Raw genomic sequence first — 13,623 nt, forward strand, 5'->3', positions numbered from 1 at the left:
ATTAGCTGTACAATGTCCCTGTCTTCCAGGAGAAGCTCAACAGCAACAACATCCAAGTAGAAACTGTGGCACCACCATTTACTATGACAATTTACTTAATGCTTTCCCACCAGTTTCCTCAATTATAAAATGAAAAGAAAAACAGTCCCCATGCCTCACTGAGTTTTTAAAACTTTAAATAAGAAAATCCATGCAAATTGTCTAACACAATGCCTGGCACATTATTACTGCTAAAACAAAATACACAGACGTTTGAATAACATCACAAATACTAGACTTAAATATCTTACCTGTAAGTGATATTAAATCCAGTCAAATTATAAGCAGCATCACTAAAAAAATGCAGCAGGGCATAACCTGATGTGGCAACAACCTCAGGGACAGTCTCGTTGCCATCTCTCTCAGGAACAATGAGGCCACTGAAACAAAAACACACTTGTTATAGAGGGAAGCACAATCACAGACACATCCAACGGTGGTAGACATAAATTAAAAACTGGAATTCATCCTTACGATTTTAATACATCCAGAAAGAGGAGCAAATTTCTGTGATAAATACAGAGTGCTACCCCATTAGTTCTGGATCCTATCTGAATCTTTAGTTAGGCTTCCTTTATTCTGAGTTGTATTTCTAATGAGATTTGAAATCAATGTCCCTGTTCGGTTTTTAAAAAAATGTTTTATAATGCTCCTTTGAAAAACTGAGTAAACCTCCACAATCACATAAAATAATTTTTATGAGATGATGAACGCCAAATATATAGTACTGAAACACATGGAATATTTTATATATTTATTTCTATAAAAAAGATAAATCAACACCTAGAACTCCAATACCATTAGCATTTTGATGCATTTTCTTGGCCTTGCTGATATCATTTACATTTTATATTCTATTTTACAAATAATATAGTATAAGCATTTCCTACATAACTCCCTAGGACCTCACTGAGCCTGGCACATAACGGATTCTAAGTATTTGTTGGGTGCCTGGTAAGGGAAAGAATTACTAAGTCAAAAGGTCTAAATGATGGCTTTAAGACTCTTCTTCCATAATACCAACTTGCTTCCCAGAAAAGATATGCTGACTTGAAATGCTATCAATACAGAATGAAAGGGTCCATCCACCTGACTCTGCAAACAACAACCAATTAATCCTATTTTAGTTTTGCTAATTTAATAAATGAAAAGTGATTTTTTTAAGTTGTAGTCTTGAGTTATTTTATACTGCCGAGGTTAATCATTTTTCTTATGTTTACTTTCCGTTTGCATTTCTTTACATGCTTGTGACTTTTGCCCCATATTGATTCACCACCACCACATTTAGTAAAAGCCTAGATCCTTTCCAGGACCTATAAAATTTGCTCTACACACACAACCCCACCCAATGAACAAACCATCTTCTACTGCTGTCTCCCTTTCACTCAGTCAACCGGACCCCCTTGCTTTCCTAGAGCACACACCAGGTAAACTCTCACCTCAAGGCCTATGACAATCTTAAATGCTCATTGGCTCTAACCTAGCAATCCTATTTCTTTGTAGAAGAAATTCTTCCTTATGTACACAACAACAAATATATAAGAATTCTAACTGCAGCACTATTAGATGGCAATAGGTTGGAAACCACCTAAATGCTCACCCACTGGGAGCTGGCTAAATGAGTCTTGCAGGACAAATAAGGAGCTCCTCAGGCATTCTGATGGGGGTGGGGAGCAATGTGCAAAACAATGAGCCTAGTATATGGGTACATTTACATGTACTTATTATATAAGTGCCTATAAAAATGACTGAAAAGTACATAAGCAGGCAATCAAGACAAGGAGGGGGCTGGGCACGGTGGCTCTCACCTGTAATCCTAGCACTCTGGGAGGCCGAGGTGGGCGGAAAACCAGCCTGAGCAAGAAACCCCATCTCTACTATAAATAGAAAGAAATTAATTGGCCAACTAATATATATAGAAAAAATAAGTCGGGCATGGTGGCGCATGCCTGTAGTGCCAGCTACTTGGGAGGCTGAGGCAGCAGGATTGTTTGAGCCCAGGAGTTTGAGGTTGCTGTGAGCTAGGCTGACGCCACAGCACTCACTCTAGCCTGGGCAACAAAGTGAGACTCTGTCTCAAAAAAAAAAAAAAAAAAAACAAACAAGGAGGGGATGGGACTTTTATTTTATTTTCAATATGAAGACAGAACTCTAGGAACTCTGAGACTCTGAAGGTGCTCCAGGGCCTACAAAACAGTCACACATCTTCTACTATGTATTCAGCTAATGAATGTTTACTAAGCACTTACTATATGTGAGGCACTGCTCTAAGTACCAGGAATACAACAGTGAAAAAAACTATATTCCTGCTCTCATGGAGTTCATAAGAAACAACAAATAAGCCCAGATTGAACCCCACATGCAAGTGTATGCATAAATAATAACAGGCAGATAAACGCTATGAGGGGAAACAGCAGAGGAAAAGAAGAGAAGGGGGTACTTTAGAAAGGGCAGTTGAGGAAGGCCTCTTGGAAGACATGACATTTGATCAGAGATCTAAATGAAGAATTCAACCATCATCGTGCTTTCACTAGTCATATACTATAAACCAGAATCCCTTGAAATGCTGAAAGGATAAATACTGGCAAGAGCAGGGCTGCCTAGAAACAGGAATATCAAAAGTAATCTGCGCCTGTAATCCTAGAACTCTGGGAGGCTGAGGCGGGCGGATTGCTCAAGGTCAGGAGTTCGAAACCAGCCTGAGCAAGAGCGAGACCCGTCTATACTATAAATAGAAAGAAATTAATTGGTCAACTAATATATATAGAAAAAAATCAGCTGAGCATGGTGGCGCATGCCTGTAGTCCCAGCTACTTGGGAGGCTGAGGCAGCAGGATCGCTAGGGCCTACGAGTTTGAGGTTGCTGTGAGCTAGGCTGACGCCATGGCACTCACTCTAGCCTGGGCAACAAAGGGAGACTCTGTCTCAAAAAAAAAAAAAAAAAAAAGTAATCTTTCTCTAAGATATACTAGCACAGCAAAGAACTTAGGGCCTCAGTCACATGGGAGAGACCCTGTACTCTCTTATTATCCTAGCATAAATTTCAGGAACAAAGAGACATGAGCTCCAATCCTCATTCCATATGCCTGGGCATGTCACTGACATCTCTGAGCCTCAGTTTCCTCAAATGCACAATGAGAGAATTCCTGTCTACATTACAGTGATGTCGTGTGGATCAAACTGCTAAAGCATGTGGAGTGCTTAAACAGTGCCTCACACTAGCAGGTGTACCATAAGTGATGGCTGATGATATTCTTTATTTGGTAGGGACAGACATTTAAGTGTGTAGGATGAGTGATGTTACCAACTACAACTGCATAATGCAGTGGATAGATAAGCAGTGGATCAGCTTCCCCACTCACTGTCAGAGGGACATAGGTGTTCGCTTCTTTTCACTTCAAAAACTTGAAATTGTGACAGCTTTGGAGTGTGTTTATTTCTCTCAGTGTGAAAACAAAACAACTGGTTTATAACAAAAATAAACTGTGTAGAGCAAATGAATACAAACATAGCCTCACCCCAGCATATAAAGGTAATGGGAAGTGTGTGGGCAAGGAAGAGATGCTGCAGGCACACTCTTCAGCTGTCACCCTGAACTGTCTCCCACCTCCCTAAGGCTGCCCTTAGGCAGATCAATAAATGCAGGCACAGCCTAGGTTGCAACCAGTTGTTCAACCTGAGCAAATCAAGAACTGCCTGCCTTTGTGCTGCTCATAATCTTGGGTTTTAAACACAGACCATTATCATTCAGAATCATTTTGAAAAATCACTGAACAATGTTCTTAATAGACCTGAAATTCAGCATACTTGTCCCAGGCAAACATGGGCTCTCTGAACATACTGGGACATAACCTGACTTTACCAACTTTACCTGTGTAAGTTGACTAGTAATCCTCAGTTTGACATACCTACCTTCTTGTAAGACTATAAAGACAAGGGCAAAGAGAGGTGAAAAGTAAGGCAGATTCCTAAAGTCAGGGCCAGGTGGTGGGGCCAGGTAGGGTCTACACTTCTGACTAGTGAAGGAGGGTTGAAGAACATGAGAGAGGTGGATGACTGTGAGTAGCTTCTCTAAGTGTGCCACAGTCTGATCGTGGTTTCAAATGGGCGATGGGTAGACTGACCCCTGCTTTCACAAGGCTTCCTCTATATCGTCACAATCTAATAACTGCCTCAGCAATATATGACTTCCTTAAAAAACAAACAAAAAACTCTAAAAAGAATAACGTCGTTTTGAAGAATGTTCTCAGGGAGGAAAACCACTGTCCCTACTCCATTACCTCTGCACCCCCTACCAACAGATCCTAGGAGAGTGCCTGCTCCATGAAGGTGCTTCCCCTTACGTGCATCTGTTGAATGCACGGCAAAATCATATTATAGAGCTGGAAGAGTCTTAAAAGGTAAATGACTCCAAGGGTTTTCACATGTGTCTAGTAATGGAACTGTGTTTGTTAAATAAATTTTATTCAGAAGTTCAATATATAAAAGATAAATGTGATCCACCAGTTTGGAATCAAACTAAACTTTACAGTTTGCAATATACCCAGAGAGAACATAGATTGAACTAACACAGTACACACCACCTTCATATTCGGTTTTAGAAGCTAAGGTCTAGAGCACTTCAAGGACCTATTCAAATTCACACAGAGACTTGAGCAGAACCCGATTAAAAGTCCACATCTTCTGAATCTTGTTTGATTCTTCTTTCCTTGACTGTTAGTGGCCCTAGCTGAATGGTCTCTGTCACCAGGCTCTCTAAACTCTGGACCCTCAGCACATCACCACAGGTTTGATGCCTTGATCCAAAATTCTCCTGGCCCAACAGTACTTCCCCGCAAACCACAGTGCTTGTGGCAGTGCTTGTGGCAGTGCTCTTATGGCCTAAGACAGCGGTTTTCAAATTGTTCTGCACATCAGTGCTTTGGGGAATTTGTATTTCAGGTAAATTTCAATTTGCATATATTTTCTCACCATAATTTTAGAAAAATCACAAACATGCCATAAATTTTACTAAGATCAATGGATTAATTTATCCTATCAATTAACAAACTTTTCAAGAGAAACTTAAGAGTCCCTCTATCTGTATATACACTTTGTCTTCTCTCAAAAGTCACTGATTAGAACAATTACAGCCTTCTGCTTGTTTTGCTATTGCCGCTGATCTGGAATTTACATGTCTGCTCAACAAATACACAGTCCAGGTGACCCACAAGGTTATGCACAACCCGTTTGGCCATGTTCCCACAAGAGCTACTGACGAGCTGATTCAAAATACCTGGCACGTAACAGGGGCTCCATGAATTCTGATTAATAATAAACACAGTTAACAAGTGAATCCCCAGGAAGTACTAGAACAAAAACAACATACTCAGATAGTTTTCATGCTTGTGTTAAAGCTTAGGGTCCCTCTTGCTAAAACACAAGTTATGTTTCAAATGCTAGCATAAAAATATACATGCCAACACTTGGCCCATGCCATTTTAAATGCTTAGCATGGCCTAGCCACCCTGCTCTTTGGCCCCATAAGTGAACCTTTAAAACCCAGAAAACAGCCTTGTTTCTCAGTTCAAAGATGTCAGACAGACTTCTAAGCTAATGGGGGGGAGAAATACAAGAGCATCTCAGGGGCCGAGCGCAGTGGCTCACACCTGTAATCCTAGAACTCTGGGAGGCCAAGGCGGGCAGATTACTCGAGGTCAAGAGTTCGAAACCAGCCTGAGCAAGAGTGAGACCCTGTCTCTACTATAAATAGAAAGAAATTAATTGGCCAACTAATATATATAGAAAAAATTAGCCAGGCATGGTGGCGCATGCCTGTAGTCCCAGCTACTTGGGAGGCGGAGGCAGTAGGATTGCTTGAGCCCAGGAGTTTGAGGTTACTGTGAGGTAGGCTGATGTCATGGCACTCACTCACTCTAGCCTGGGCAACAAAGCGAGACTGTCTCAAAAAAAAAAAAAAGAAGAGCATCTCAGGTCCCTGCTCTCCTGTCCCTTGGCTCCTTGTGTGCTGCTTACTCCCTGTTACCTCCCCTCACCCACATGGAACATCAACCAGACTAGCCCCATGTAAGAAACACAAAAATATTTGTTGAACTGATTTCTTTTCAAATCAAAGAAATAAAATGTCTGAGGAAAGGAAATCTAAAAAGTCAGCTGTAGATGAAAAAATTGACAACCATGGTTCCTAAGCAGATGTGCATTTTAGAAAAATACAAAGTTATGCAATGCATGATGACATTTCAGTCAACAGCGGGCTGCATATATGATGGTGGTTCCATAAGATTATATTACTGTATTTTACTGTACCTTTACTATGTTTAGATATACAAATACTTACCAGTATGTTGCAAATGCCTATAGCACTCAGTACAGTAACATGCTGTACAAGTTTGTAGCTTAGGAGCAAAAGCTGTACCATACAGCCTAGGTTCGTAGTAGGCTATGCCACCTAGGTTTGTGCAAGTACTCTCTATGATGTTTGCACAATGATGAAATTGCCTAATGACAAGTTTCTCAGAATGTATCCTCATCATTAAGTGACTCATGAGTGTATTTTAAAATCTTCTAACAAATAAAAAGAAAAAATAGAGACAGTTTTGAATTCCCCATGTGATGTTGAATAGTTTTTGTTTAACTAGTAAAGTAGAATGTACTTATTTAAAAAAAAAAAAAAAATCACAAGGCCAAAGTGAGAGCATTGTTTGAGGCTAGGAGTTCAAGATGAGCCTGGGCAATACAGCAAGATCCCCTCTCTTAAAAAAATAAAAAATTAGCCGGGCATGGTGACCCACACCTGTAGTCCTAGCTATTCAGGAGGCTGAAGCAGGAGGATCTCTTGAGCCCAGGAGTTCAAGGTTACACTGAGCTATGCTCAGGACACTGTACTCCAGCCTGGGCAACAGATCAAGATCCTGTCTCAAAGAAAAAAAAAAAGGAACTCACAATACATAACTGTATGTTCCTCATTCTCTGCAGACAACCACTATTCATTTTCTGTAGATTCTTCCAGAAAGTTTCCCTCACCCATGATAGCACATATATGTAAACACACATACATACACAAAAAATCCTGTATTTGAATTCAACAAATAACTCCTTAAAGCCCATGTAATGAGAAAAACAGGAAAAAAGATGGATATGATTCCTAATTTAAATTTTTCACAGAAATATCATTCACTATATTACTCATAAATATGTGAAAATGTAAACTTCACCACCACCATGGTGAACTTAATAACACTATCACAGACCAGGAAACTGAAAAGAAAGGTCAAGTAATATGCCTAGAAACTTGCCCAGTAGCTACAGAAACCAAGTCAGGACTAGCACACAAGTACTCTTTCCATGAAATAAATATGTTCAGTGACAATAAACATGAATCCAATAAGAATGCAACTGAGGAGATAAGATACATTTAAATTTAGAAATCAAGTAATGATGAACTAGTACTCATATAACTGAGCTTACCTAAAGGCAGCAATTAGTGGTGCGTAAATTGAGTCCCCATCATAAACGTATAAATGGTCCCAACTACACTCTGTAGCAAAATGATTGAAACGAAGTCTCATTATTCTATTTGGCCTGAAAAGAACAAAAACAGTAATTTATAATAAAATAATCATCATAACCAGCAAACATTTGAGAATATAAAAAGAGATTTTTTTTGAAAAAATAATTTACAAGGAGAGAAGAAATCAATAATATATAAACAGTATTCCTTCATTTGTCAAAGATTTAGTATTTACTATGTGCAGGAGACCACTAAACATGCAAATAGAAACAAAATGGACATGATCCATGACTCTTTGAGCTTTACAGTCCATCCAGTGGCCATTCTTTAATAGCCTCTGACCCAATTCATTAGGCCTTCCATTTCTGCACTTCTTTATTCAACTTAAGATTGCACACTACAAGGGAAGGGGGGGGAGGGTAATATACGTAACCTTAACATTTGTACCCCCATAATATGCTGAAATAAACAAATAAATAAATAAATGATTGCACACTACATCATTTCACAAACATACATGCCTAGTCTCTAACTTTGCCTGTCCCTCTGCTCCTTCATGGTACTAGCTGGCAAAAGCCATGGTCTATAGGAAACCAGTTATCTGCTTTCACTACGATGGAATCCAAAAACAAAAACAAAAAACAAAAAAACTGCGCTATACTGGAGAAAGCCACAGCATTGGGCAGGCTGGTTCCAGCATTGGTCTCTGCTCACCAACTTCAAATGGCACTTTGATTCTGCCACCAGTTTTACACTAACTCTCTCCCTCTCTACAGCTGCTACTAACTCTCAATGACAATTTCAAAACATCCCATCCCACCTCCTTCCTATGCTCAGCACCCAGACAAAAATCCCTGAAACTCCCATTTTTCAAAAAAGATAAACCCACCTACTCCCCTTCCATCGCTCGAATATTTAACATCTCCCTCTCATCTGGAACTTTGCCACCCACATTTAAATCTGCTTAATTATCACATATTTTGCAAAACAACAATAAAACAAAAAAGCCTCAAATCCCAATTTTCTCTACCAAAGACCTGCCCTAATAGAGTGAAACCCACAGAAGACTTTGCTTTCTCCATTGCCTCATATCCCGCTCACCTCTTCACTCCCCAACCCAAACACTACTCAAAAATCTCTGGGAATACCAACCCCATTTGTACCCTGATGATGCCTAACTATACTGCTCCAGCTTAGACCTTTTCTCTGTTCCACAATGATTTATCTAACATCTCTAAGTCAACAACTAAATAAATATATAAACAAATTAACTCAGATGGTGATGAGTACCATGAAGAAATAAAAGGGATGCGATATGGTAGCACAAGCTTACTGAGACAACCCAGCAAGCTTTGGAGGTGATTAGAATGACAAGGCAAGCCATGTGAAAAGCCTGGGGAACAACATTTCAGACAGAGGGAACAGCATGATCTTAAAAGAGAAAGAAGTTGATGTGTCCAAGCAACATGAAGAAAATTAGCATGCCTGAAACACAGCAGAGAAAACTGTAAAGGACGAGAGCTGAACAAGGGCAAAAGCAAAAATCGGAAGGCCAAATTCGAGGCTAACACAGGGGCCAACGAAAGAGAAGATCGTGGTTCGCAATAGTAGAGATGGTGGTAAAAAGGAATCTATAGACATATTTGGGAAATAATCTAGAGGGAAAAGCGACAGAATTTACTGACAGGCTAAATGTGGGGAATAAGGAAAAGGGGGAAGAAAAATTTTTTGCTTAGTCTTTTGCTTAGGCTCAGGAGGAACAATTGCTGAGAGCGCATTCAGAGCAAGAGTGAAATGATGTCAGATGGGAATGAACTGACAGGAAGGGTAAGGGCAAGGGCAGACAACTCCTTAGAGCAGCAGTTCTCAAAATATGGTTCACAGAATGCAGGGACCCTTTTAGAGGGATCCAAGAGGTCAAAACTATATTCACAGAAATACTAAGATATCATGTGCTTTTGTTGCTATGTTGGCATTTACTAATGGTGCAAGAGCAATGGTGGGTGAAACTGCGGGCATCTTAGAATAAATCAAGGCAGTAGCAGCAAATGGTACTAGTTATTCTTCTTCACTACCAACCCACTCATAGAACAAAGAAAAAAAATGCCAGCTTCATTTAAGGATATCTTTATTAAGCATTAAAAACTATTAATTTTATTAAATCCTGATCCATGAGTAAACATCTTTTTAATATTATGTGTGACAAAAGGAAAGCAAGCATAAAGGACTTCTGCCTAAAAAAGTACAGCTTTCTCAAGGAAAACAACTTTTGAAATTGTTTTAAGTTATGAGCTGAACTAGCCACCCCTTTTCTTGGAACACCATTCACCACGTTTACTTGAATAATTGAGAAACTATGGTTATTTGGAGTTGGATATCTGGCAGACATTTTATCGAAAATGACCAAAGTAAGCCTGTCACTTCAAAGAAAACTGATAGTATTTGCTGCCAAAGATAAAATACAAGCACTTTCAGGTAGTAATTAGAGTTTTGGAAAATTTATATCTGCTACCCAGATACAACTTCCCAATACTCAGAACTTTCTAATGAGACTGATAGTGGTATTAACCAATGTGATTTTATATATTATATAATGAAATATATCAACATGTGGAAAATCTGAATAATTCAATGAACCAATACTTTCCAAATTACCTATATATCATATTACATAACATGGATGGGCAAACAATTCATACAAAATGCAAGAAAACCAATGGCTTTTAACTTAACAAGTTCCAAAGGTTCATTAATGTTGTTTCAGATTCCACACTGCAATCTCCTTGTCATGTTTTGGTATAGTACCAAAGAAGACTATTCACAATTACTTAAAAGCACTGTACTATTAAAATTTCCTCCCTTTTCCTACTTATATTCAAGTTAGGACTAATTTTCCTTATATACGTCAACCACAAGAACACACTGCAACAAGGTGAATGCAGAAGAATGGTAATCCAACTGCCTTCTATTAAACCTGACTTTGAAGGGATTTGCAAAAATGTAAAACAATGCCACTCTTCTCTTCAAAATGTTTTAATACAGGAATTTTTTTCATAAAAATATCATTTGTGCTAAGGTAGTAGGTTTATAATTATTACTTTTAAATGAATTAAGTAAGAAATACTATGTCGGCCGGGCACGGTGGCTCACGCCTGTAATCCTAGAACTCTGGGAGGCTGAGGTGGGCGGATTGCTCGAGGTCAGGAGTTTGAAACCAGCCTGAGCAAGAACGAGACCCCGTCTCTACTATAAATAGAAAGAAATTAATTGGCCAACTAATATATATAGAAAAAATTAGGCCAGGTGCGGTGGCTCATGCCTGTAATCCTAGCACTCTGGGAGGCTGAGGCAGGTGGATTACTCGAGGTTAGGAGTTCAAAACCAGCCTGAGCAAGAGCAAGACCCCATCTCTACTATAAAAATACAAAGAAATTAATTGGCCAACTAATATGCATATAGAAAAAGTTAGCCAGGCATGGTGGCACCTGCCTGTAGTCCCAGCTACTCGGGAGGCTGAGGCGGCAGGATCACTTGAGCCCAGGAGTTTGAAGTTGCTGTGAGCTAGGCTGAAGCCATGGCACTCACTCTAGCTTAGGCAACAAAGCAAAAATCTGTCTCAAAAAAAAAAAAAGAAATACTATTTCTTGGTTTTAATTTCTAATATGGTAAATACAGACAGGTATAACCCACATAAACAAAAGTTATTTGGAATCTTCAAAGCTGAAGAGTGTAAAGAGGTCCTGAGAACAAAAACATTTGAGAAATACTGCTTTAAAGCCCTGTCATGAAGGGAGGGACAAAAGAAGGCAATAGCTGGGATGACACAGCAGGGTCCAGAGAAGGGGTCACTTAGGCAATAACAGTTATTCTAATTTTCTTAGCCACAGTAAAAATACGTACTTACGAAAATGACATGGGATTGTAATTTTCTAATGCTTTGAACAAACCATTAAAAATACTTAGTTTTTAGACTACTACAGTTGAAAATACACAAATTTCTGGTATGTACAATTCATTTGCAACATTAAATCAACATAAAACTTTTTTAAATTAACAGTGAAGATTAAGAAAAATAAGAAAATCAAATTTACTTGTTTAATGAAAAGTTATCCAAAAAGTATTTTATGCTACACTGGGCTCTATCCTGAAACAAACAAACAGACAAACTTAAGCTAGCCATTACTACTTACTGTCCTTCAATGAGCCACGTGCACTTTGTTTTATATTTATAATTTCCAGGTCCATCTGTGACAAACCCAGAAGATCCAGTTAGTCTGTAATTTAAATTAAAAAGAAAAACCTTAAGTCCATTATATTAACTTCACATATTTTAATATATTTATTTCATAATAAAATATTTATATATTTTCTATATTAATTTTCTATTAATAGTTTTCTTAATTCTCAATACAATACAAATTAAGCACAATGGGCACATTAATGTATACTAAAACCAGAAGAAAATGACTACATAGTTATAATCACATTGCACAAATTTGGATGAAACAAATACTTACCACACACATAAAAAAAGAGGATAGAAAAATAACAAAACCATATCTAACTAAGTCTTTCTAGCTAAGAAGGGAAAGCTATACTTTGTACCATGAAAATGGTCACAAGACCTTATTTATAAATACAAGTTTGTTTTTGTTTTTTTTTTTTTTTGAGACAGAGTCTCGCTTTGTTGCCCAGGCTAGAGTGAGTGCCCTGGTGTCAGCCTCTCTCACAGCAACCTCAAACTCCTGGGCTCAAGCAATCCTACTGCCTCAGCCTCCCAAGTAGCTGGGACTACAGGCATTCGCCACCATGCCTGGCTAATTTTTTGTATATATTAGTTGGCCAATTAATTTCTTTCTATTTATAGTAGAGACAGGGTCTCGCTCTTGCTCAGGCTGGTTTCGAACTCCTGACCTCGAGCAATCCGCCCGCCTCGGCCTCCCAGAGAGCTAGGATTACAGGTGTGAGCCACCGCGCCGGACTAGGAGTTTGTTTTTAAAAAATAAGATCACACAGTTACAGTTACAAGTAAAGTACAGTTAAAACAGTAACTCTGAGAGCACTGTAGCTATGATGGGCAAGCACACCAAGCTACAACACACAACCAGACCCATCCTGGCCACCTACCCACATGCCCATATGCAGTGTGCATTAGCACCTATCTTCTAATAATACTTTTAGATCTTGCTGATAGACATATTGTGGTATCTCACTAATGTTTTGACTGCTACTAACCCTGGAAGATCACAAATATCTTCTCATATGCTCTGGCCATTTGTACTTCCTCCTTTGTGAATTAAGATTCCATATTCTTTGCCCACTTTGCTACCAAGTTGTCTTTTCAAAATTAATGTTTAGGAGCTCTTTTTACATTAAGGAAACCTTCCATTTCTAAGTTAAATGTACTATTAGTATTAATATATTTTCTCAGTTTACTCTTTTCTTTATAGTTTGGATCTAGTATCTTTTACTATATAGAAATTTTTAATATTTAAAAAGGATGCTATGTCTTTCCTCACTGCTATTTTCAGATAATTCATTCTTCCTCCCTCTTCCATCAACAATGTCAGCCTCTCTGAAACAGATGCTCTCTTCTGGGTCTGCCTCCCTTACTGTGAGTCATCTACTGACATCTCAGTTACTCTCAATGCACTGAAGATATTAGCAAATTGTTCATTGTCTTCCATTCATCTATAAAAACATCCAAAATGTTCCATCCAAAACCCAGCCTCCCTCTTTCTTAACCTTACCATCAACAATCTTTTCTTCCACCCCTCTTTGGCCACCCACTCCTCCGGCCCCTGCTATTAAGTGCTACCACCAAAATTTCTATTTTAAGTACCCTACCTTCGGTTCTGCTCTTATCTCTCCAGTTCATTTAGCCTAATTCTCCCTCTCCAATGAGTCTTCAGGCCCACGGGGTCCACTGAACTATCACTTACTCTTTCAATGCTCATCACCCACCACCCACACATTTCACTTTCTCACTTATCTACTTAAGATTTCACAGTCCATTACAAAAATCATATCCTTGAGTTCCTTGCCTTTCTCTCCCTTTCTGCAGTACTTGCCTG

General features: G+C 38.8%; 1 protein-coding gene across 6 annotated transcripts in view; it reads right to left on the reverse strand.

Moving 5' to 3' along the window:
• Nucleotides 1–13,623, reverse strand: part of ATRN (attractin) — a 154,906-nt gene that overhangs the window by 104,446 nt on the left and 36,837 nt on the right. For all 6 annotated transcript variants that reach the window (XM_012754878.2, XM_020282019.2, XM_076010978.1 and 3 more), the window contains exons 2-4: nucleotides 11,740–11,823; nucleotides 7,507–7,620; nucleotides 291–419 (exon numbers count right to left, since the gene is read on the reverse strand). In XM_012754878.2, the coding sequence (XP_012610332.2) occupies nucleotides 291–419; nucleotides 7,507–7,620; nucleotides 11,740–11,823 (327 nt within the window). The remainder of the gene's footprint in view (nucleotides 1–290; nucleotides 420–7,506; nucleotides 7,621–11,739; nucleotides 11,824–13,623) is intronic.

This window comes from Microcebus murinus, chromosome 16 (genome assembly GCF_040939455.1).
Source record: "Microcebus murinus isolate Inina chromosome 16, M.murinus_Inina_mat1.0, whole genome shotgun sequence".
In the NCBI taxonomy this organism is placed as follows: domain Eukaryota; kingdom Metazoa; phylum Chordata; class Mammalia; order Primates; family Cheirogaleidae; genus Microcebus; species Microcebus murinus.